Raw genomic sequence first — 26,256 nt, forward strand, 5'->3', positions numbered from 1 at the left:
AATATTTACAAGTTGCCTTAGCAGATTATCCATACAAGATCATCACCATGGATATTGCAATGATTGATTCACCAGATGTATGGGGAATGTTTCTCTCCCGACAGTTTGTCGTTGATCTAGGTGGATGCATTCAGATGGACTTTTCTTATGCGACTATTCCAACAGCAGCAGGTGGTATGGTCAAGTTAGACAGAGAAGTAGAAAGAAGATACCACGTGGAAGTTCCAAAGAAGTTGGAAAATGGTGAACAAATTGTACCACAAGAGCATTCACCTCACTTTGAATCAGAGATATGTCACTTTTTCCACCACCCATCCCCTTCGCCAAGCAGAAAGAGAAGAAGGTTGCAGATTGACAAAGATATGCAGCACAGTGATGAGCAGTCACACCGACCTAAGAGGATCAAACTTCAGCAAGGGACATCTGAAAAGTAGCCGAGTGATTTACTAGTCAACAGATAGATGCCCGAGATTGTTCCTCACTGATGACATCTGATGCCATGGGCATCGTTTTGTATAGTATCTTTAACCCAACCCCCTTTCATTTATGTCATTAGCTAGTTTATTTCACGCATTTATATTATGTTTTTTATATTTCACTTTGTTAGGATAGATTTTCTATTCCAACAGTATTTTCTATATATGCATAATGATTTCGATGTTGAATGGATATCTATTTGATGGACATTTGTTTCCTTGGATGCAGGATTCTGGGGTTCTCACGTTACTTCATGGAAGCAACGTGTCCTCATATGGAGCCAAATGTTGCACTCAAATTGTCAAAATTCCAGGGAAGCAAAAGTACCAATTTTTTCAACAAGGATCAAATCACTTATCAGCAGTCTGTGTGTCATAGCCATCCCATTCTCCAAGTTATATATTGTAAATGATCTTAGTAAAACCATGAGTCTATGTAACAACATAGGTAAGCCTATAATTTGATGATGAATTCCATCCTAGGAGGTTTTTTAACCTCACTAATTACCTGTGTTTTTTGACATGGCTAATCAGAAGAGTTTTTTCCCTCCAGCTTAAACCCCCAAAGCTAGGGTGAAATTTATTGTCGAATTATTAGGTGAGTCCTAGTGTTTTAGTCGAGTCTGATGTAAAAGTGGTTTGGGAATAATTTAAGCTAATTGGCTAAATTATTTTATTACAAATCACTTGGTTTACTAGATCATATTGAGTAGCAGATGGATTGTGTCTTGAGGGTCTAAGACGAATGTGTACTCCCTCTTTCAGTCTTGTAAAAAAAAAATCATATGCATTAGAGGGTTGGAAAAAATCATTAATCCCCTCATGTGTAAATTACTTAATTTTTCTAGCAAAATTAAATTAAATTCCTAAGCCAGAAAATTAATTAATTAAAGTCAAAATTAAATTGTCTAGAAAAATAAATTCTCCAAATGGAAAAATTCGTGGGTCTTGAAAGAATCAATTTTTAAAGGTCCTCCACCAAGGGAATATTGTCTTTTTCAAGAAAATTTGGACCCTTGGACCTTGATGGTTAAGTCAAAGTCAAAATTTTTAGAAAATTAGCTCTAAATAATTAATTTTGAGTTAATTAAAAGGAAATTAAATGATAAAGTCGAAAATTCCTCAAAAATAAAAAAAGCAAGGGCCAAGATTAAAAGATCTTAAAGTATTTATCAACGACCAAGATTATTTTGACAAGGATCAAAGAAACTAACCATAATTTTTCCATTTGGAGGATTTATCTATAAATATAGAGTCATTTGAGTCTCTAGTCATCTTGATCTCTGGCTAGAATTGTTGTTGAAGCATTGTGTAAACTATTGTCCCACTGGGAATTATTTTTCTATCATAATAAAAGACTTTGGGTGCAATTCAAGGTGTTCTTGCTTATTGATTTGTGGTATGTGCTGACTACGGGCATCTCTACATTATGTTGAATATTGGTAAGATCTATTTTTCCATTAGATGGAGATAAAATCATGTTATTGATAGTTTTGGGCTAATCTTAGGTGGTTTGATTCTCCATGTGATCTAACAGATTATTTTTTGAGATAAATACATAGTGTTTGCAGGTACTTCAGTCCTTGGCCTCCAAGTTCACAGACTTGGGCAAGAATCATTGTTGTGTTGATTTGGGGTAGCATCGGATGTGCTCTAGCCACGAAAATTGGTGGAGATGCTAAGGCACATGAGATCTCCAATACCCAGAAAGGGTTTGGGCAGATTCTAAACAGTTTGGGAGATATTAAAATAATTAATATTTTTAATGGAGTCCCTAATTCTAAACTTAGGGAAAATAAAATATTGATGTGTATTAATATAAAACTGTGTTAGAATGGTCCAAAAGTCATGGATCAAGCCAAATCTAATCTTAGCCATTGATTAGGGACTTAATCTCGGTCGTTGATTTGTCAACGAGAAAAGTATAAGAGGAGGTTTGAGGATCATTTGGAGAACACACTAAGGGAGACCAGTGAGTTCAATTTCTGGAGCGGGGTTCGCTAAGAAATTGAACCAGTGGTCTGGTGAGCAGTCAGGAGGCAATAAGAACGGAGCAGAGAGGCGAGATTAGCCACTAGATATCAGCGCTGAGGCAAGAGAGGCAGACGCAGAGGCAGCAGAAGACTACGCAGTCACTTGTTGGGCCTGCATGAGTGATGCAGAAAGGCCCAGGGCTGACGCGGAGGGTTTGAGAGCCACACAGAGGCCAGCCGGGTTGACGCTGGGACTAGGAGAAGTGCTGGAGAACTATTTCTCTCTATGGGTAAGCCAATTTGGCACCCTGTTGTACAAAAGAATCGCTAAATAATAAAATCCTCCCTTGCTGCACCGGTTTTCCCACATTGGGTTTTTCCGAGGACTGTTGTCCAAAATATCTGTGTCAATGTGTTAATGCTTGTGCATATGTTTGTTTTTGTATTATGGTGTGATATCTGCAGCAGTATTTATTTAATGTTTATTGAAGTAATTTCATAAATAACTTATTGTGGAATAAGTAGGAAAAATAAATCAATTGCTGTAGTGGTAGAATTTTCACATGGTATCAGAGGGAGGTTATCAGAGATAGAAAGGGAAAATCAGTTATGGGTCGAGACCACGATGCAGAGGCATCCACGTCATGGGACTCACATAGATTTTCAGAATATTGCACAAGAGAAAGAGATTTCGATTTCTCTATGTTGGCTTCCAAGCTGGAAGAAGAAGTGGCGTGTATGACTAGTGTTGCATCATCAAAAGTACGGTATATAGACAGTGGAGCTTCGTGGCATATGACAGGAATCAAGGAGTGTTTCTCAGAATATCGAGAAGAGAAGATGAACTTTCAGATCACCATGGGGAACAAGGCAAAGTGTACTCCAGTAGGGAAGGGTGCCATAGTTTTTCAAACAGAATCGGGAGAATGGTTCTGTGCTACAAATTTACTGCATGTACCAGGATTGGGGATGAACTTACTTTTTGCGTCGCAACTACAAGGCAAGGGCTATGACGTTTACTTCATCAAGGAGAAGGTATATGTCAAACACCCGAGCTGGAAAAAGAAAGTGCAGATCAGGATCAAAAGTAATCGGTTGTATAGATTACAACTAGAATCACCAATGGCACTAATAAGCAGTCATGGAGACAAGGACTTGAACGAACTATGGCACAGAAGAATGGGTCACTTGCAACATGGAGCTCTGAGAATTCTCAAGAGCACTGTAACAGGAGTTTCGGATCTGAGTACGGAACGAGATGATGTATGCAGGGGATGTGTTCTAGGAAAGTATACCAAGGCAGCATTTCCTAGGAGCAAACACAAGGTCAAAAGTATACTAGGATTGATACACTCTGATATCTGTGGACCTATGTCTGTCAAAGCTCTCAGTGGTGCCGAGTATTTCCTTACCTTCATTGATGACCACTTAAGGAAAACTTGGATTTATTTTCTGAAAACCAGGGATAAGGCTTTCTGTCGATTCAAGGAGTTCAAGGCTCTAGTGGAGAATCTGATTCGAAAGAAAATAAAAGTTTTGCGCTCAGATAATGGTGGAGAATATGTTGATAAGGACTTCATTGATTTTTGCGCTAAGGAGGGCATCAGAAGAGAGTGGACAGCTCCATATAATCCGAAGCAGAATGGGGTAGAAGAAAGAAAGAACAGGACTATTGTAGAAGCAGCTAGGGCCATGATGTATGATCAGGATATGCCAAAATTCCTGTGGGCAGAAGCATGCAACACAGCAATCTATGTTCAGAACAAGACTCCTCATCGGGCAGTGGGCAAGATTACTCCAGAGAAAGTCTTCACAGGGAAGACACCTAAAGTTAGTCATTTCAGGATATTTGGGAGTCTAGCATATTGTCGCATACCCGAAGAAAAGAGGAAAAAGCTGGATCAGACTGTGGAAAAGGGATATCTGGTAGGATATAGCAAGAACACTAAGGCATACAGAATCTATCTTCCAAGGGGCAGGAAGGTAATAGTACGACGAGATGTAAAGTTCATGGAGGACAGGGCTTTCAGAAGATCTCGCGAGATGCCTTCCGAGGAGTAGTCGAAAGACGAGTTGTCAGTTAAGCCTCTTCAACCAATAGAAGTAAAGAATTCTTCCTCAGGACAGGAAGATTCTCAGGATGAGGAGGAGGAGCGAACAGAAGCACCTACTGGCAGAGGAAGAACTAGTAGGGAACTTCGTCAGATTCTGCAAGATGCAGAGGACTTCATCGGTGCGCCAAGAAACAATAAGAGGGAGCGAAAATAGCCAAATAGATATCAGGCATTAGTAGCTCAGGATGGAGAGCCTGCCAGTTTCAAGGAGGTAGCTCAACATCAGGTTTGGCTAGATGCGATGGTAGAGGAATACAACTCCATAATGGTAAATGATGTTTGGGAGGTGGTGCCAAGACCTCAAGACAGATCAGTGGTAGGTTCAAGATGGATCTACAAGATCAAATACGCTGCAGACGACAATGTTGAGAAATACAAGGCCAGGTTTGTGGCTAAGGGGTATGCTCAAAAGGAAGGGATTGACTATGAGGAGACCTTCGCCCCAGTAGCCAGGTATACATCTATTAGGACCGTGATATCTCTTGCAGCCCAGATGGGATGGGAGATCCATCAGATGGATGTCAAAACGGCATTTCTGAACGAGGTAATAGAAGAGGAGGTATACATTGAACAACCAGAGGGCTTTGAAACTCATGAGAAGAAGTCTCATGTATGCAGATTGACGAAAGCCTTGAATGGGCTAAAGCAAGCACCGAGAGCATGGTATGGTCGAATAGATGGCTACTTGCAGAAGATGGGGTTTGTCAAGAGTGACGCGGATCTGAATCTCTACTATCTGGTTGTAGAGAACGAGTCGCTAATCTTAGTATTGTATGTGGATAATCTCTTTCTGGCAGGATCATCCAGACTCATTGAGGACTGCAAGAAGAATCTAGCCACAGAATTCAATATGAAGGACTTGGGACAAATGCACTACTTCCTAGGGTTGGAAGTTTGGCAGCAGAAGGGAGAAATCTTCCTTGGGCAAGGGAGGTATGCTACACAAATCTTGAAAAGAATCGGGATGGAGGACTGTAGACCTATGGCTATGCCAATGATCACCAACTGGAAGAAGATTGATGCATCAGAAGACAAGGATGTCGATCCCACCCTATACAGGCAGCTCATAGCGTCCATGATGTATTTGTTCAATACCAGGCCAGACATTTGCTACTCTGTCAACACCCTTAGTCAGTTCATGGTAGAACCGAAGAGGGCGCACTGGGCAGGGAACAGTCGATTATGGACTCTTGTACACCGAGAGTAAGGATATCAGATTGAGTGGATTTACTGATCCAGATTGGGCAGGAAGTTCAGTGGATCGGAAAAGTTACCTCTAGGTACTTTTTCAACATTGGATTAGGAATGACCTCCTGATGCAGTAGGAAACAGAAGTTCGTGGCTCTGAGCTCATCTGAGGCAGAATATTTGGCAGCAAGCACAGCTTCGTGTGAGGCCATATGGCTTGGAAAACTGCTTGTGAACCTATTCAGAAGGAATATGGAGGCGACCAGGATCATGTGTGATAATCACAGTTGCATCAAGCTCTCTAAGTATCCAGTGTTTCATGATAGATCGAAGCATATTGATATCCGGTGTCACTTTGTCAGGGACTTATGTCCAACGAGGAGCTGTACAGTTGAGCTACGCTCCTACAGGAGAACAAGTGGCGGATCTCCTCACCAAGGCCCTTGGAAAGACAAAATTTGACTACTTCAGGGAAAAGATGGGGATGGTAAAGAACCCGTTTCAGTAGCAGAAATGGGAGTGATAACTGCAAGGCTACAGAGGGAGTTGCAGTGCAGATGCAGTGTTGGGAGAAAGGACCAGCAGCAGCAAGGATGCAGAGGGAGTTGTCGTACAGATGCAGCATTGGCAGCAGCAGAGCCATGGGCAACAGTACAGGATGCAGCAACGCAGAGGATGCTGAGCAGGGAGGCTTAGCATCAGCATAGGGACCAATGCCGAATGATCAGGGTGATACTCAATGAGAAGTATTACTAGAGCACAGTGCTCGCTAAGAAGGAGTGTTGATTTGGGGTAGCATCGGATGTGCTCTAGCCACGAAAATTGGCGGAGATGCTAAGGTACATGAGATATCCAATACCCAGAAAGGGTTTGGGCAGATTCTAAACAGTTTGGGAGATATTAAAATAATTAATATTTTTAATGGAGTCCCTAAGTCTAAAATTAGGGAAAATAAAATATTAATATAAAACTACGTTAGAATGGTCCAAAAGTCATGGATCAAACCAGATCTAATCTTGGCCATTGATTTGTCAACGAGAAAAGTATAAGAGGAGGCTTGAGGGTCACTTGGAGAACACACTAAGGGAGACCAGTCAGTTCAATTTATGGAGCGGGGTTAGCTGAGAAATTGAACCAGTGGTCTGGTGAGCAGTCAGAAGAAAACAAGTACGAAGCAGAGAAGCGGGATCAGCCACTGGAGATCAGCACTAAGGCATGAGAGGCAGACGCAGAGGCAGCAGAAGACTGCGCGGTCACTTGCTAGGCCTGCGTGAGTGACGCAGAGAGGCCCAAGGCTGAAGCAGAGGGTTTGAGAGCCACCCAGAGGTCAGCCGAGCTGACGCTGGGACTGGGAGAAGTGCTAGAGAATTATTTCTCTCTGTGGGTAAGCTAGTTTGGCACCTTGTTGTACAGAAGAATCGCTGAATAATAAAATCCTCCCTTGCTACACCGGTTTTCCCACATTGGGTTTTTTTGGGGACTGTTGTCCAAAATATTTGTGCCAATGTGTTAATGCTTGTGCATATGTTTGTTTCTGTATTACGGTGTGATATCTGCAGTAGTATTTATTTTAATGTTTATTGAAGTAATTTCATAAATAACTTATTGTGGAATAAGTAGGAAAAATAAATCAGTTGCTGCAATGGTAGAATTTTCACATGTTGCTTGAATCTCTAGTTTTTATATGGTGGATTTAATCTTCGCTTGGGCTATAGTGAATCATTAATTTTTCTGAAGCATTTTAGTCATTCTTTCAAGTAAAAAATGTAAAAAAATAAATTTCTCAAAATCCATTTCAAAACCCAAGTATATTTTTGTAAAATTAAATTTGTAAATTATTTTTCTAACTTGGGTTGGGGTTTTAGATCTATTTTGTATATATTTGGGGTTTGGGTGTTTCTATTTTTATTTTTGCAGGTTAGATCAAGGAGTCAAGTGAAAGAAGAGCTAGATCTAGGCCCTTGAGGGTAAGATCTAGTTTCCTAGAATTTTTTGCAGGTTTCCCACGACAGAATTTTCAAAAAATCAAAGAGTTGAAGCATAAAAAAAAAATTCGAAGCAAGGGTTTTCACTGTTCAGTTTTTGGCCTTCCCGAGACTTGATTTGGCCCCTTAGCCTCTGCGTCATCCCTTCCCCCTCCTAAATCAACCTTTTTGGCCTCTTTGAGGCCGACCTAGAGTCCTCGACCTCCTCTCCAGCCCCCAGCGCAAAGGGTTTTAGGCCTTCTAGGGCCTAGTTGTGGCTGTAGAAATTTCTGTTTTCCCACCCCAGTTTTCAGTTTCTCCTTATTTCTCCCATGTAGTTAAATGCCCATTCCCATAAGCATACATTTAACAGACTGAAAAAAATAAATATTGCTGAAAACACAAATTCTAGAAATTTTTCAGAATGCTGGAAATTGCAGAATTAAAAATCAGCAATCAAAAACAGCCATTAAAACACATTAAAACACTGATATTTTTGGTCAACTTGACCCTGGAAAAACCCCCTACAACTCTTGGGGAAAACCAGTTTGAGAGCTCTTCTTTATTTCTGAAAATTGCCTTTTTACAGTGAGAATTATTCAGCAAAAAATCAGCAAGCAAATTTACAACTTATCTCCTTTCCTGTGCCTCACAGCAATCTGGAAATTACAGCAAACAGGGCAGCAATAAATGCTGTACGGCCTCCGTTTTGTGTGCAGAAAAATCAGCAAACTGCTCCTCGATTTTTGTGCAAAAATCTGCCTTTCACTATGTGCTGAATCAGCTGTACAAATCTGCTCAACTACTGCCTTGGAATGTGTGCCAAGCTGCTGTCTCCTTCTCCTCCCTGCTCAGAAATCTCTCTTGCTCTCTTGCTCTCCTTCTCCCAATCTGCTCATGAAAGAATGAATGACCTTTTCCTCCTTTTCCTCCTTTAATATAACTCCAAGTGACTTTTGGGTGATCTCTAAATCCAATGGCTGAAATAGATTTAGATCAATGGCTGAGATTAAATGCTCATTTAAATCTCACTTTCTATTTTTTAATTCACCCCACTTTAATAAAGACCCACTTAGTCATTTATTTCCAAAGTCACTTTTCCTTTCTAATTTTTCATTTACTTTATAAAAGTTACTTTAAAATTAGACTTAGTAACTTTATCACTTAAAGTCACTTTTAAATTAGATTTAACTTTATAAAATTATAAAGTCACTTTAGGAGAAAAATTAAATTCTTTTGGACGCTTTTCCCTAGGCCAAAGATCAAAGCCTAAGGGAACCACCTGTCCTCCGGTACCAAATTTCAACACTCCCTCTTACCGAGGAAGGTGTTCCTCACCACACCCATCTTGTCCCTGAAGTAGACATGCTTGCCCCGTGGTAAGGCAGGATATCTGCAACCTGCTCATCAGTGGAAATATACTCAAGCTTCACAACTCCCTTCTGAACATAGTCTCTGATGAAATGATATCTGATCCCGATATGCTTTGACCTGTCATGAAATACTGGATTCTCCGTGAGTTTAATGCAACTCTGATTATCACAGTAAATCACTGAAGGTCTCAACGGCTGACCAAATAAGCCAAACAACATCTTGCGAAGCCAGATAGCCTCACAACTAGCTAGACTGGCTGCCATATACTCTGCTTCCGCTGAACTCAGTGCTACTGACTGCTGCTTCCGGCTGAACCATGACACTACTGCAGAACCCAACCCAAAACAGCACCCTGAAGTGCTCTTCCTATCAGAAGCACAACCTGCCCAATCAGAATCAGTGTATCCTGCCAATCTCACTCCATCTCCCTGCCTGTAGTCCAGACCATAATCCACTGTCCCCTGCAAGTACCGCAAAATGTGTTTTGCAGCCACCCAGTGAACCTTCCTAGGCTCACACATAAACTGACTCATCGTGTTGACTGCAAAATAGATATCTGGTCTAGTGTTGACCAAATACATCAAGGAACCAATCAGCTGCCTGTACAATGTGGGATCCACCAACTCGGAATCCGAAGCATGAAGCTTCTTCCAGTTAGTGATCATCGGTGTCGACATGGGTCTACAATCCTCCATGTGGAATCTGCTAAGGATGTCCACAATATACTTCCCCTGCCCCAGGAAGAAGTGCCCCTCCTCCTGCCACACCTCCAAACCCAAAAAGTAATGCATCAAACCGATGTCCTTCATCTCAAACTCCACCGCAAGATCTCTCTTGCAGTGCTCTATGAGTCTCTCTGCACCTGTAATGATCAAGTCATCCACATACAGCACCAGAATGAGAGGCTCCTCACCAATCACAATAAAGTAAAGGTTCGGATCTACCTCACTCTTTGTGAAACCCATCCCCTGCAAATATGTATCTATCCTGGAGTACCAAGCTCTGGGAGCTTGCTTCAGGCCATAAAGGGCCTTCTTCAGTCTGCACACATGGGACTCCTTCCCATGCACCTCAAAGCCCTGTGGCTGCTCAATGTACACCTCCTCCTGTATGAAGCCATTGAGAAATGCGGTCTTCACATCCATCTGGTGGATCTTCCAACCCATCTCTGCTGCTATCGATATAATGGAGCGGATCGAAGTATATCGAGCCACAGGAGCGAAGGTCTCCTCATAATCAACTCCCTCTACCTGGGAGAACCCTCTAGCCACAAACCTCGCTTTGAATTTCTCAATGCTGCCATCTGCAGCATGCTTTACCTTGTAAAGCCATCTGGAAGTAACCACGGATTTGCCCTCAAGCCTCGGCACCACCTCCCAAACATCATTCTTCATGAAAGAAGAATACTCCTCCTGCATGGCCTCTCTCCAGACCTGCTGGCTAGCTGCCTCCTCATAGCTAGAAGGCTCAGAGTCAAGGATGCTGGTAACCATCGCCATATAGCTACAAAACCTCTCAGGTGGTCTACTCTCTCTGATCGGCCTCTTCGGCTCAGCAACAGATGTGGCATCTCTCAAGGTGTCCTGAAGCCACTTGGGCTTCCTCTTCCCTGAGCGCACTTCTCCCACTGGAGAATGAAACTCCTCCTCCTCATCATCATCAGTAGCCTGAACTCCTGACTGTCTGTCTGCTGTCCTCCTGCCTGCACCTGAACCTGTAGAAGCTGAGGTACCGTGTGAACTGTCCATCAGTGGACTCCCTAGTGAACTGCTCTGTGAACTGCTCTGCATGCTGCCCGGAGCACCACCCCTCTGGCTCGGCGAGCCACTGCTCACTGATGGACCTGACATCCTCATAGATGTACCTCCGGATCCTCCTGATCCCTGCCCACTGGATCCCTGCGACTGACTCAACTGCTGCTGAGGATCTGGCTGATCCAGATACTCTAACTCCCGTGACCTCCTAAAGGCCCTGTCCTCCTCGAACTTCACATCCCGTCTGACAACAACTCTCCTCTGTGCAGGAATGTAAATCCGAAAGGCCTTTGAGGTCTCACTGTAGCCCACAAAGATACCCTTCTCTGCGGTGGGCTCTAGTTTGGTCCTCTTCTCCTTGGGTATATAGGAGTATGTTATGCATCCAAAGATATGAAGATGACCAATATCAGGCTTCTTCCCAGAGAAAGCCTCCTCCGGAGTCATGTGCCCCAAGGCACGATGCAGACTCCTGTTCTGCAAGTAAACAGCTGTGTTGCAGGCCTCTGCCCACAAGAACAATGGCAACCCCTGATCATGTAACATGGCTTTGGCAGCCCCTATGATGGATCTGTTCTTCCTCTCCGCAACCCCGTTCTGCTGGGGGTTGTAAGGAACAGTGAACTCCCTCCTAATGCCTGCCTCCGCACAATAGTCAACAAACTCTCCAAGGGTGTACTCTCCTCCATTGTCCGACCTCAAGGACTTGATCTTTCGACCTGTCTGAGTTTCCACAAGAGCTCTGAACTCCTGAAACCGCTTGAAGACCTCACTCTTGGTCTTCAAAAAATAAATCCAGGTCCTCCTGGAGTGATCATCAATGAATAAGACATAGTACTCATATCCACTCAAGGAAACATGAGACATCCGACCGCTCACATCGGAATGAATCAAATCAAGTATCCCAGTCGCTCTGCTGTCACAGCTGGGAAAAGGGGATTTGGCAAACTTGCCCATCGCACAACCTCTGCAAGTATCAAAGTGATCAGTACTGAAATCTGGCACACCTGTAGTGATCTCCCGCAATGTCCTCAAGGCTCCATGATACATATGTCCCATCCTGCGGTGCCAAATCTCACACAGCTCAGAACTGCTAGCTCTGCTGTCGGTACTACTGCTCAATGCCAAAAGGGGCTGAAATGCAAACTTGTACACCTTTGCATGGCGTACACCTATCACTCTAGCTGAATCAGCTGGAGTGCCCCTGGGATACATCAACACCTGTCCTCCCCTGAACAGTACCTCATATCCTCTGTCCTCCAAAGCTGAGACGGATATGAGGTTCTTCCTCATCCCTGGCACATAAAGAACCTCTGTCACCTTCAAGGGAGGTTTGGACTCCCTCTGAAATGTCACTGTCCCCACCCCGACTGCTCTAACAACTCTGTCATCACCGAGTACTACCTCAATATTAGTGCCTCTCTGAAAGCTCTGAGAAGTACTCACGGACTCCTGTCATGTGACGTGAAGCCCCACTGTCCACATACCAGATACCTGTAGATGCTCCGCTAATCGAGGGAAAAGCATGCTCCCTCTGAACCTGTGTGGCAGGTGATCCTGCACTAGAGGACTCACATGTAGTGAACGCAAACTCCCGGTCAAAACGACCTGCAAAGTCCTCAATCTCTGCTGAAGCTGCCACGTCCTGGTTCTTCCCCTTCTTCTTCTTCTTCTCCAGACACACAACTGCATAGTGTCCCATCTTTTGACAATTCCAACACTTCACCTTGGAATAGTCCTTCTGTGTGTTCCCCTGTTTACCTTTACCTTTACCTTTGCCTTTGCCCCCACCATTGCTTGTGGAAGCCTGCTTCTGCCCTTTGCCTTTCTTGCCTCCTGCCACCAGTGCTACATCCTCATCCTGCTCAACTGGCTTGGCTGCCCCAAGCTGACCTTTCCTGATCTCTGTCTGAATGCAATCATCCCAAAACCTCTCCCATGTGGGAAGGGTCTCACGTGCACAAACCCCATCAGCAAAGTTCAACCATGAACGGGGGAGGCCATTCACTGCAATTCGCACCAACTCAGTGGGTGGAATGGCCTCTCCAATCGCTGCCAACTCATCTCTCACATTAATAATCTTTGTGAGATATCCAGCTGCACTATCATTACCCATCTTAATGTTCTTCAGCTTCTCCTTCAGGACCATCTTCCGGTTCTCATTGGTACTCTAGTAGAGATTGGACAATGTTGTCCACATCTCATGGGCATTGCTCTTTCCTCTCACATGAGGAATGCAATGGTCTTTGATTCCGTCTAGAATCAGCCTCTTACCCTTATTGTTCTTCTTTTTATACTCAGCCAACTGAGTAACATCAGTGGGCACAACAACAGGGTTTTGTGCGGTATGCACCATGATATCCCAGACTTCTGCCTCCTCAAAGATACTCTGCGTTCTCTCCTTCCAAACGCTGTAATTTATATGCCCATCCAACCTATCCTCCACCCTCAATCCCAATGACATCCTGTTGTCCTAAAACTGAAAAATAGCACTGCTGTAGTAAAGATAAAACTGTTGTTTATGAAAAAATCAGCTTGCTGGAGTTTTCTGAGTGAAAAATCAGCAACTGTAATTTTTCCTTTTGCTGTCCCAAACTGCCCTTCAGCACTCAAGCTCTGATACCATGTAGAAATTTCTGTTTTCCCACCCCGGTTTTCAGTTTCTCCTTATTTCTCCCATGTAGTTAAATGCCCATTCCCATAACCATACATTTAACAGACTGAAAAAAAAAAAATATTGCTGAAAACACAAATTCTGGAAATTTTTCAGAATGCTGGAAATTGCAGAATTAAAAATCAGCAATCAAAAACAGCCATTAAAACACTGATATTTTTGGTCAACTTGACCCTGGAAAAACCCCCTACAACTCTTGGGGAAAACCAGTTTGAGAGCTCTTCTTTATTTCTGAAAATTGTCTTTTTACAATGAGAATTATTCAGCAAAAAATCAGCAAGAAAATTTACAACTTATCTCCTTTCCCGTGCCTCACAGCAATCTGGAAATTACAGCAAACAGGACAGCAATAAATGTTGTACGGCCTCCGTTTTGTGTGCAGAAAAATCAGCAAACTGCTCCTCGATTTTTGTGCAAAAATCTGCCTTTCACTATGTGCTGAATCAGCTGTACAAATCTGCTCAACTATTGCCTTGGAATGTGTGCCAAGCTGCTGTCTCCTTCTCCTCCCTGCTCAGAAATCTCTCTTGCTCTCTTGCTCTCCTTCTCCCAATCTGCTCATGAAAGAATGAATGACCTTTTCCTCCTTTTCCTCCTTTAATATAACTCCAAGTGACTTTTGGGTGATCCAAGTGACATTTGGGTGATCTCTAAATCCAATGGCTGAAATAGATTTAGATCAATGGCTGAGATTAAATGCTCATTTAAATCTCACTTTCTATTTTTTAATTCACCCCACTTTAATAAAGACCCACTTAGTCATTTATTTCCAAAGTCACTTTTCCTTTCTAATTTTTCATTTACTTTATAAAAGTTACTTTAAAATTAGACTTAGTAACTTTATCACTTAAAGTCACTTTTAAATTAGATTTAACTTTATAAAATTATAAAGTCACTTTAGGAGAAAAATTAAATTCTTTTGGACACTTTTCCCTAGGCCAAAGATCAAAGCCTAAGGGAACCACCTGTCCTCCGGTACCAAATTTCAACAGTGGCCTCCTTTGGCCTCAGCCTCCCTCTGAAGGGCTAGACGGCTACCCTTTGAGGGTTTGCCTGCCATTTTTAGCCTTCAAACCCTCCAGCGTCCTCCTCTTGGAGCTCTTTTTGCCCAATGTCAAGCCTTAGAGGCTTCTCCTTCCCCAGCGTTGACTCTCTTGGTCTTTTCCAGCCTTATTGACCCCTGATCTATCATCTTGAACCTTTTATGCCAACAATTCCGCTCCTGTGACCTTGATCTCCATCTATTGACTTCTTTTTCCCCCAAATTTGGCCTGAAACCCTAATCTGAAGATTTAAGGCTAAACACTTGGCGATTCTGTAAGATTGAGGTCTCAAAATTCATATCTAGCAAGTGGCAACATTATCCCAATGTTTCAACAATTTTCAATGGTGGGATCTTCAAGGCCTTGGGCCTAGAGTTTGATCTCTAAACCCTTATTTTTCTGCGATTTCATTACATCAAGCAAAGCACAAATAACTAGGCCCTAAAATCAAATCCTATATGGTCAAAATTGTTTAGAATTTCAAAATCTTCATTTTCACAAAATTTTGCCACTTGGGCATCTCCAATTTGACCTAGATCTGACATTTTAGCTTGCTGAAAATTTCTGCATAGGTGTGAAAAATCAGATCTGAACATTTCTTAATCATATCTTAATTAAAGTTTAAAAAATCTGAATTTTCAGTTTTTTTTCGGCAAACATATAATTTTTAGACATTGTGGGGATTATCTGAGGTATTTTCAGTTTGTTGATCTGTCACTAATATACTGTTGTCATAAATGTATCAGTTCTGAAAATTGTTGAATCAAACTCTCCTAAAGCCCTCAAATTGGAAATTTTCAAGTTTTAGTGTATTTTGTCATTTCTTGAAATATTGGTTATTTATTTCTGGCATTTTTAGCTTTATTGATCTGTCACTGTTTTACTGCTGAAATAAGTATATCAGCTCTGAAATTTTCTTAATCAAGCCCTAAAAAATCATAAAAATTGATTTTCCTCAAATTTGGCAATTTTTACTATTTTTAAGTATTTTTGGGCATTGATGCTGACCTCACTATATGTTGATATGTGGGTTAACTTACTACTGCAATTTATACTTCAGATCTGAAATTTTGCTAAAAGATACATCTTGAGAAGGCTAACATACATAATTTTCTAAGTTGAAATGTTTTTTGTGATCTTGGGCAAGCATAAGCATTGTTGGTTTAGCATTTTCTTATTGTTGTTATAACATTGATCAAGTCTCAATTTTCTAAATATTTATTGTCGACATAGCTTGGCATAACATCTTGTCTTAATTGGTGAATTGGTTAATTGAAGTTTACACATGTACCTCTTAAAGCTTATCTTGTTTAAGATTGCATCATAACATTGCTAAGTACTCTTAAGATAAATCTCAGATAAGTAATTAAGTAATCTAACCAATCTTAATCCAAGATAACAATCACTCATAATCTCTTGCATAAGCATCTCACATAGGTTAGTCAATCATTCAAGTAGCGGTGTTCATCCGGTTATTTGGTTCCAATTCATAAGAAGCAAGAATTTGTGACTCCATTAAGGCGTTGGTCTCATAATAGAAAATCTAATTTAATCATAATCTTTCTTGATTTCAACCAAGTGGCTAAGCCACTCATCCGTGTCTCCTAAGCAGGTTGATTTTCAACTTGCTTTCCTTCACTTCATTCCATAGGGACTACCCCCCATAGCTTGTTGTTGGGAGACAGCTAGAACGGAGTGGGCAGGGATAAGAGTGACAACCCCCGTCCTGAGCATTGTCGCGGTGCCTGTACAATCCGGGCGACAACACTACCAACTGTTGCAAATCTGCAGGCTAAAGCACAACATCATTTACAATATCCTAAAGATCATTATCTTCTAATGACAGTCTAACCCTCACTTCCCATGATAGGAAATTTGAGGCACTGTCTAACTATCTTCAAATCTGAGGCTAGTTAAGGCCATCTTTACACAAATTCCCAGATCTGAAAAATATTGAAACCCTCTAACTGCTGGTCCTTCTTTCTAGCAATTGATTTACTGTTGTAAATCCTTGAGAATCTCAATCAAAGAAATTGCTTTGATACCATGTGAAATTTTCAAACCTAGGTGATTGTTGTGATTATGTCCTCTGATTAAATAACTCCAAAGCAAAATTGATTTCACATCAGAAACTAAACTCCTGAACATTGCATCAATCACACAGTGGCTGAAAAAGGAACAGCAAAAAGAAATAAAACACATACACAAGGATTTCTCCTTCTAATCAAGGTTTCATTTCTTTGATCAAATCACAAGGTAACACCTGCAGCCTACTTTGAACCAGCAGTCGTCAGTCATTAAATCACCTTAAACATAAGTGTACAGAGTTGTGTAGAAGAGGGCACAGCTATAGCAGTACAGCTTGCTCTCTTTCTACCTTTACTAGTTCTAGATACCGGGCAACTTACCTCTTTAGCATTGTACGCGCAAACCACCACTTGACTTTACCCAATGCCTTTTTGAGGGGGTAGGCTTTATTTGGCTGCTCGCATTCATTTTAGTGCCACCTACCCACAGTACCTTTTCTATTTATAGAAGACCGGGGCGGGGCTCCATTACCTGTTTGAGATTTGATCGGCCTTCCAAACTACCACTTGACTCTTTACCCAATGCTTCGTGGATACCGCACTTACAACAACCTTGACTATGAACCCTTCCTTTACTATGCTGCCTATTTGCCTTTACCTTTACTGTTACTTCCAACCCACCTGCTTCACCAACCTATAGATACTCACTTACCCAACCAACTTAGTCATGGATGCCCCAATCCTACAGTCTAATTTCAGTCAACAAATCGCTCTCTTCCCTCTCAACACTGAAGCACGCTTACACAATACATTGTACGACAAAATCTGAAGGTGTGTGGCCAGATCCAAAGATGTATGACCTATGCATTAAAAAAAACACACACAGCTACGGTAGGGGTACAAACTGTATGGCTTGCTGTACTCGCTGGTATCTTTAGCAAATCTGCTCCTTTTCTTCTTGATGCACTCTTCCTTCTTCCTACTCTCCTGGTCTTTTCTCATGTGAGATCAATCTTTTTCTCTCTTTTCCTATTAATGCTTTGAGTTAAAAACTAATCTCTTCCATCCTAGCTGCCACCTACCTCAATCTTGAAATGTACAGCTAAGATTAAATGCTTATCTAAGTCACTAATGTTCTAGAACTTCTAGAACATTTCATTTGGATTCCTAAGATTAAATTAACTTCAAAACATTAAAATTTAATTTATATTTTTCAAGTGGAATCATAAGAGAGAATTAGTAATCACATTTCCAAGGTGGTCACCAAATGAAATGTCTCAAACCACTTCCTGCACATTCACATGGAAACCTATGCATGAAGTTCTAGCTTGAGCTACATTTCTCAACACCAACAGGACAACCTTTGCGCCCTCCAATTGATGATAAGAAACCATGCATTCCTGTTGCCTGTTTAAAGTGGAAAAAACTTGGGAGGAGGCCAGTGATGGGTAGAGGGCCCTCATGAACTTGAATATTTATGTTCTCTTATGAAGTTGATGTGCCACTCGATGTAGAGTTTAAATTTTGTTATCTTTTGTCTTTTTTGGGGGGCCAAGGCCAATAAGCTGAGAATGGTTAGTTGTAAACGGTTATAATGGGATTTTGTATTACTGCCCGATTCTAGTATTTCAAGAGATTATAAGCACTAGGAGGTTTGCACCATAGTCACCATATACAGATTGAATACAATTTCAAAAAAACATTAGGGGAAAATCCAATTCAAGAAAAAATGCGGGAGTGTACATCTCACTAATAATCATTGGAATCTAAGTATTGACAATATACCAAATAAATTTGACTTTGTGAATTGAAGCTGAGAGAGGTCATGCCAACTTTCAAAGAATGTTATAAATAAAGATAGAGACTAATCATTGTAGAGTCTAGAATATTCATGGCAATAAAAAAATTCTATGAAGAAAACCATATACAGGGAGGAAAAATTGAACACAGGAGTCAAGTGTGTTTTGGTCAAGAGATTTAACCTATGTAAAGAGCAAGAGATGACATTTTTGGGCTTTCCATGTTTCTATCCAAATTCGAATTCCAGAATGAACTGCAGGTCGAAATTCTGCAGATTCAGCTTTGGTTAATGATATATTGACCAAATGAAATCCAAATTCAGATGGAAATTCTTCCGAAACAAATTCCTAGTTGAATTTCCATACAGGAGGGCTCAATTTGGCAGAATCTTGCTACCATGGTTTGCACGTAAGTTGTTTTCTTATCCCTCTCCATGCTTATTAGATCCAAATTTAAGATGGATTTATGCTAGTTAAAAGTTAAAACTAAGTGACCAGAATACCAAGAGATTACAGGGACCTGGATATGACCTTGGATGGATCATGATTTGGACTGAGGTGAAGTGGGCTATAAGAGAGGAAACCTTTGTTAAGAGATATTACTCATTTGTCAAGCTACATTCAATTGAGTTGAAAGGGTCTTAAGTAAGACCAGCCTGAAGGAGACACTCTGGCAGGCCTGTTCCCTGTATGATATAAGGAAATTAAAGAACATAATTCTTCTTCCATTTTTCCATTTCCTAATAATATGGGTCCTGCATCATTTTTCATTCGTCGAGTTTTTTAAAAGAATGGCCTCACATGCTTGTTGTCACTTTTTCAGCTAAGTCAGCTATAAAAATTAGCATTTCCGCTAAGTCGGGCTTGGAAGAATCGCCAGTAGAGGTCTATGGATCATGTTGGTCAGGCAAATAACATCCGAATGCTCAATATTTGGGAAGATTATGAATGGTGCAAAACGTGACAAGCAACTCCTGGTAAAACAAATTAATTAGAAAAAGCGCCGTACCAATCATGGTGTTGTCCATCCTGACAACAAAAATTTTCATAGCACTCCCTAGCTCTAAGCTGATCAGGGTGTCAACATCAGAAACACTTGGATTCTTTGGCACATCTTTTAGTACGGGATCATCGAGAAGAGTGGAAAGAAGGGACTGTAACCGGGCCCTCTTCACATTACTGTTATTATATCCCCCAACATCCTCCATCATTAAGCTCCTGCCTCTTCCAAACTATAGTTCGTTTTTTTCCGCCACTCTGCAAGATTTTGATAATTAACGGACTGCTTGATGAATAACAAATGACAGACTACACATCATAATAATATCCAGAAGTTTAAAATTTCAACATGACAAATCCAGCAAAACTTATTCCATTGAAACTTTCTTAAATCTGGAAAATTGCAACAATCGGATAAAGCAAATTGCATGAATACAGAAAGACTTCAATGACTAAAGGATAATTGTTTAAAACAAAAGGATTCCCGAACCACGAGTTCATCAATATCTCAATATGCCTCTAAGCTTCTAAAATGCAACGTGGATAGTCTACTGTTTCTCTGAGATAATCGTGATTCTGGCAACAATTGAATTCTTTTACTGTGGTTTTTGTTAGCATTGCATCTTTTTAATGGAAAGAAATGAAAAACAGATATTGTGTTCAATTTACTGAAGAGAAAGGAACCAGACATGTCGTTCTTTATTTAATGGAGAAAAATGAAATGGCGGAATGTTGCTTGACATCAAAACGACTGCTTGGATTTATCCAGAAATAAGTTCTCTGCTTCGAACATAGAAGGAAGACTCTTACCGAGGGCGATGTGAAACAAGAGAGCGTCACTGGCACGATTCCCGCAACTCCTTGCAATTTGAAGTTTTTATCATCGACCAGGTATGGGTTCCTTTCTAAAGTTTGAAACGGAATCTGGATGGGGAGGGCATGTCATTCTTTATTGGTAATTTTTTTAAATCCCTCCCACAAAAAATTTGATTGCTTCTCTTTATGGTTTGACAAAATTATATGAAATTTTATAGGGTTTTTTTCCTCAAAGAAAGTTAGCGAGGATAAATTCTTTTAGGTGGGTAAATGCTAATATCTCATTATAAAAATTATATTAATAGAAGGTTTATTTTGTAAGTATCATTGATGTCATATAAAAAAATACAATGTACAATTATATTGAAGGATAGCATCATTGTCACGTGGATTTGGATTTAGTTGTTGTATGCAATAAGGTATTATTATATGTCAATTTACTAATATGCAATCATTGTATGTTATTATATGCAACTATTGGATGTATTGGATGTAGTATTTGATAGGTAAATTTTTCAACATTTATTTTATCAATCTCGAAGTAGACTTAAAGGCACAACACAGTGTATGCTAAGACAAGACCCACAAATATTTGTTAACTGAAATTTGTTTATCTAGGGGAATTTCATACAATTAGTATCAAAGCCTATCATCACTTTGGTTTTTGTTAGAGCAAGGTCTCCCGACCTCAGATAACCAAAATGCTCCGAGTGGGAATATCCTAACAAAACATAAAAGACTCCTAAAAGGGCCATTGAATTCTTTAATTATGGATCCTCATAGGTTGGCTGATTTAAGCTCTTACTTAGTTCTTCAGTGGACAAGGGAATTCAAGACCTCTCTATGGTTTTCTGTAATGTCCCCATTTTTATTTTTCTCCATAGTACAACCAGGGTGGATTTCCAGTGTAGGGGACGGTTAGGTCAGTGGAGCAGGTTTATGTCATCAGGGGTCCCAATGGAGTTTTGAGGAGTTTTTATGGGGTCCGATGGCATTCACTTGGCATATTCATCATCATGAGCAGTTTTGCACATCTTGTTTTTGGTTCTGTGGGCCTGAGTACTTCATTTCTTAAAAGGCCACGCTGATCAAGCCGATGACAAACTTTCCCAGCCACGTATTGCATGCCCCAGGTTCGAATCATTGTGAAAATTGTGGAGATCGAGGACTGAAATTTCCAGAGTCGCTAACTCAAATAGTGGTGAGTCACTCTTTGGCATTGTTTGTTCTGCTTATCCCTGGATCTGAGTAGATCAAGAGTCGAAATTGTATTTTTGTATTTGAAGAGGGCCAGGCTGAGTTTTTAGTTGACCAATCGAAACTGAGCCACATTGTACGTGGTCAAAAATTATAATCACATGCAATCTAAAGTTGAGACATCTGCATTTGTGGTCGTATGGGTCCTTTGTCGCCAAGGGATAAAGTGAAGTGCCAAATTGAATATTCTCGTGTCAACTTGGTGGGAGCCGACAACTTATCCTCAACTCGGTTTGTCTACGTCCGTGATTACACAACTTGAGAATGCGATGGTGAAGTTGAATACATTGTGGTAGTTTTCATGAGTTTCAAAGCGGTCGAACCAGTGCCATTAAATGGACCGAAATCACAATTTGTCGAGTATGTTCTCATTGGGAGGACATAACTAGACGTTTTGTGTCGGAAATGATGTCCGCAAACTTGAAATCAAATTTTGATGTAATTGTTCACTTGCCACAATATTTGTCTGGGATGAGATGGTAGTCTAGAATATTTGTCAACCAGTGCAAATCGTGAGTTCAATGGTTGGATGCATGAAGTGGGAGCCGCGGAAAGAGGTGGTGAGATTCGACGGCGTGGCATGCGTGTATTGAAGGACGAATTTCATTGAAGACCGATAATTTAATTGCTGACTAGCGGCCAAGTTCCAAGAAAATTTTACTACCAGCTTAAGGGGATCAACAGAAGCTGAAATTATTGTTATACACAGGAGTCAAGAAATTCTTCAATGACTGAATTTATTTGAGTTTTCAAAGGGGAGAAATTATGCTTGTTATCCTCGGATTTCAGTCTACCTGGAGTTCACAAGTGTCAAGAGAAAATTTTATCAATTGAATTCTTTATGGGAGTGTATTTTTCCACCTGGTCGAGTTTCTCACTGTACAAGGAGTCAAATTACCATTCCTTACTTTTGACCGCATTTCTTGCTTGTTGGGTACACACTAGTGTTTGGGGGTTACAAATCCCCTGTCAAAGACCAAACTTGTCACTTCTGTTAGGGGATATTAAGAGACAGTGTGTATAAGGAGTTGAAGTGAACCGATCTGTTGGAGAACGCAAGTGCATCGAAGTCCACTCAACAATCACTGTGATATACAGGAAACAAAGTGTTGTGTTGTGCGTGATATGTGTGCATGAAAACACTTGTTGTGCGTAAAGTTTAGGAGCCAACAAGTCACTAGAAGGGACAAGTAATTGGTTGAGATTCGTAATGTTGAAGACTGAGCAGGTTGCCTCTGCTAGAAAGTGTTATCTATATGAACAGTTGTAAGGAGTATTGAAGAAGAATCAAAGGAACAACAATCATTGATGCATGAAGTTGCAATTGTTGTGGGGAGCAGGTCCAACATTCAACTGTCTTGGAGTCCTTGAAGATCACAGTACTGGGGTCTCTCATCGCTGAAATTTTGACTGAAATCGTACCAAGTTCCTCTATTCTCACCGTTTTCTTAGAAGATAGTTGAATTTACTCATGCAATATATATTGTAAAGGTTATGTAATTGTTTTATCATTATGACATTGTGCTAAGATAGTGTTGAGAGGGTTGGTGTCAAAAACAATTTTAGTCACTGTGGTAGAGAGTCCATAAAGTGTTGTAAGCTAAGATTACTTATCTTTGTTGTCAGTATTGTCCTCTGCATTGGATATCGAGTGAAATAGTTCATTTTGTCATGATCAATAAATATCCATAAAGGTCCTTGCCATATATGCTAAATAGATTTAAGGGAAAAGGGTTATGACATAAATTATAAGTTGTTGAGTGTGATTGAGGGACAGTTTAGGAAGAGTCTTGTCTCTGGTGTTTTTTGGTTAGAGTTCTACAAAATTTGTTGGTATTGAGTTAGATGGTCATATTATTGTATTTTTGTTGTCAAGGTCTTGTACAAGTCAACTTGATGTACTTGTCTTCATTGAAAACAAAAAAATGGATCAAACCTTTATAAACTCCCTTAATAAACCAGCAGCAACAAACAACGGACCCTTCTCAAAGGTGGTTTATGACATTCTTGAAAAAGAACAACCTAGAGATGTGTAGAAGGGACAAGAAATAGGGCACAAAATATTGAAACTTTGGACAGATTTGAAGCACATGAGGGTCACCTGGAAAGTTCTTTTCAAACTAGATGAATTGGATGCACTCCTTTCCGAAGTGAAACAGTTAGAGGCGAAGAAATTAATCTGGGCTCTAAAACTAGCTATGCTTTCTCTCATACAACCCAAGTTCTTGGAGGAACCTTGTGAACGGGTTAGACTTCTAGTTGCATTTTGTCTCAGTAACATTATGAGGTTGACTACACCTATACCTCCTTACAGTGATGACATCATGAGGAGAGTCTTCAAACTGATAGTAGAGACCTTTCAGGATTTGGATAACAGTGAGGGTCTTACTTTTGGGAAGAAGCTTGAGATTCTAAAAGCCATGGCCCTGACTAGAAATTATGACATTATGCTTGATTTTGGGTGTGATGCTTTGATTCATCAGATGTTCCAATGTTTCTTTAACATTAAGAAACATCACCCTAACACGGTCAAAGAAAACATGTTGTCCATTATGTCTTCAGTCATAGGAGATTGTGATGCCATTTGCAGGGAGTTGCAGGCTTGATTGTTGACCATTTGGAGGAGAGAAAAGTTGGTTTCACTTGTTGCTTATGAACTAGCCAAAATGTTGGTTGAGTAGAACATTGGGTTGTTCATGAGACATTTGACCAAGGAGGAGCTACTTAGGTTTGGTGGATCATGCAGTAGGAATGAGCTAAGGAGGAAGGGACTTTGCTTCATCTGTAGGGGACCTTGGGGACCTGACCACTCACGCTTGAGTAACACTGAGGAGATGACAAAGGTAGAGCAGGTGGAGATTCCTTTTGAACTTCAGGGCGAGGATTCTTCTTTGGACAAGTCCATGGGTTCATATGAGGATGCCTTCGAGGATCATGAGTCATGTAGAGTCGTTAATAGCAGACCAGATTCATATGATGAGTAGTCAGTGGACCCTATGGGAGACATTCAGGATTATGAGTCACCAATGGTGATTCAACATGAGCAACATATGGTGGAGCATGAGTCAGTTGAGGAGGATGATGTGTGTAGTATGCATGATGATCCTTCTGGGTAGAGAAAGTTGGAGGTTCATATTGAGCCTGTGATGGTAGAGGATGAGCAATCACCCTTGGGGTCATCCATTAATAAGGAGCACATAGATGTACAGAAAACTAGCAGGGTGGTAGTATTTGCAGACACATGTCTTCAGGAGATGTTGGAGTATGACAAGACAATTTTGCAAGAGATTGGTGGACTAGAGGAGCGTGGAGTTTCCTATCAGACGAGGGAGATGGCAGCGCATCCATCTTTGGGACTACCCATTGATGAGGTGCAAACAGATGTAGTGGCAACCAACAAAGCTGCAACATTTTCAGGCAGCAACCCTCTCCAGGAGTACATAGACAGGGCTTGCAGCACAACTTACCCACTTTTTCCCATTATAGGGAGAGGGGCAGGGTTTCTTGGACAAATTTTGTTGGTTGATCGGGCAGAGCATTAGGAGTTGAGCATGGACCAGTATCAGCCTCATAGACGTATTCCTCGTATAGGTGTCCATACATTAGATTGGTGGGAGATCATGAGTTGGTATCCTATTGATAGTATGATATTCTTAGTCAGGGGTTGGATTGGAAAGACTTGATGAGTTTGTTTCACTTTATGGAGTAGCAGCTTTAGCCAGAGATAGAGCACAGTATAAGCCAAGGGACTTGGGCAATGATTGGTCATGATGGCATTGGGATCTAGGTGGATCTACTAGTAGCAGGTTGTGTCAAAGATGGGCATGGGATCTATTGTCACCCTCTACAAAATGTGTTTTCAGCTGCTAACAGAGGGCAAAAGAGACTATATTTTTTCAGCCATCTTCCAAGCCACATAAGCACTCAAAGCTAAATCAGACCCTCTCCATTGAATAGTGCTCAAAATTAGCTTTCCAACGGTATATGGAATTCCCCAAATGGACTCTGGAATCAAAAGTTAGAGCAGATTGAAATTGCCCTTTGAAAGCGAGAAAACAAAGAGAAAATGACTAAGGGTAAGGTCTCGGCTCATCACAAATCGCATATCGCAACATCATGCAACATGTCATTCGATGCTTCGTGTAGTAGAGCTTCTATATCAACTATCTCACTTCAGTGATTGCTCATCAGTGGCACTAAGCGCATATCAGCGATCCAATGAGTCAGAGAAAGCACATCGGTGATTGCAACAGAACAAACATATCGCAAGTCGGCAATCAGCGATTCTGGGAGTGCTCACTATGAAGAAATTGTAGGAAAATAACGTCAATAGTGTTAAAGTGTCAGGAGGGCCAAAAATAATTTAACAAGGGAAATAAGTTGCAAAACCAGAAGAGGGATAACCGTTTCTCTCTCCTCGAGGGGGCCACGTGGCGAAACATCATTGGATCTGATAAATGAAACGTGGCTACACATGATTGGTTCTGATACATGAAACTTGGAAACACATGGTTGGTTCCAATAAGGGACATGGGGCAGCTGACGTCAGCATGGTGTGGCGGTATGGTGGCCACGTGGCCAGAAGATTCAGCGTTTTGAGGGGTCATAAGGGGCCAAATCAGGGAGACATGTCACCACTCACAAGGTGACACGTGGCGGAGTGACGATGTCACTAATCAGAGATCATCTTTCTCAGGATGAGGCATGTTGTTACATCAAATTTAAAACCCTGATTGTGATCTGCCGATAAAGGGTCTCCGATATAGGGGTTGGCCAGTGGTCACATAAAGAGTCGAAG

The 26,256-nt window shown here is 41.0% G+C and overlaps 2 protein-coding genes across 3 annotated transcripts in view; one reads left to right on the forward strand and one right to left on the reverse strand.

Moving 5' to 3' along the window:
• Positions 1-20,388, reverse strand: part of LOC149168158 (Ubiquitin-like superfamily protein) — a 237,525-nt gene extending 217,137 nt beyond the window's left edge. The window contains exons 1-2 of one of the 2 annotated variants that reach the window (XM_089426893.1): positions 20,196-20,388; positions 19,396-19,643 (exon numbers count right to left, since the gene is read on the reverse strand). In XM_089426893.1, coding sequence (XP_089283019.1) covers positions 19,396-19,597 — 202 coding nt within the window. In that variant the 5' untranslated portion in view covers positions 19,598-19,643; positions 20,196-20,388. Of the gene's footprint in view, positions 1-19,395; positions 19,644-20,074 lie in introns of both variants that reach the window. The other variant, XM_089426894.1, reaches the window with a different exon arrangement.
• A 3,160-nt stretch (positions 20,389-23,548) lies between these two features.
• LOC149168160 (sister chromatid cohesion protein PDS5 homolog C-like) lies at positions 23,549-24,064 on the forward strand. Its single transcript, XM_089424836.1, has one exon. The coding sequence runs from the start codon at positions 23,549-23,551 to the stop codon at positions 24,062-24,064; it is 516 nt and encodes a 171-aa protein (XP_089280962.1).
• The last annotated feature ends 2,192 nt before the right edge of the window (positions 24,065-26,256 follow it).

Source organism: Pinus tabuliformis, chromosome 4_2 (genome assembly GCF_031772625.1).
Source record: "Pinus tabuliformis cultivar Carrire ecotype Pingquan chromosome 4_2, CPIR1, whole genome shotgun sequence".
In the NCBI taxonomy this organism is placed as follows: domain Eukaryota; kingdom Viridiplantae; phylum Streptophyta; class Pinopsida; order Pinales; family Pinaceae; genus Pinus; species Pinus tabuliformis.

What these genes read in the sequence shown, in the direction of transcription:
- LOC149168160 (XM_089424836.1), top strand. Translation starts at nt 23,549, where the DNA reads ATGAGGGTCACCTGGAAAGTTCTTTTCAAACTAGATGAATTGGATGCA.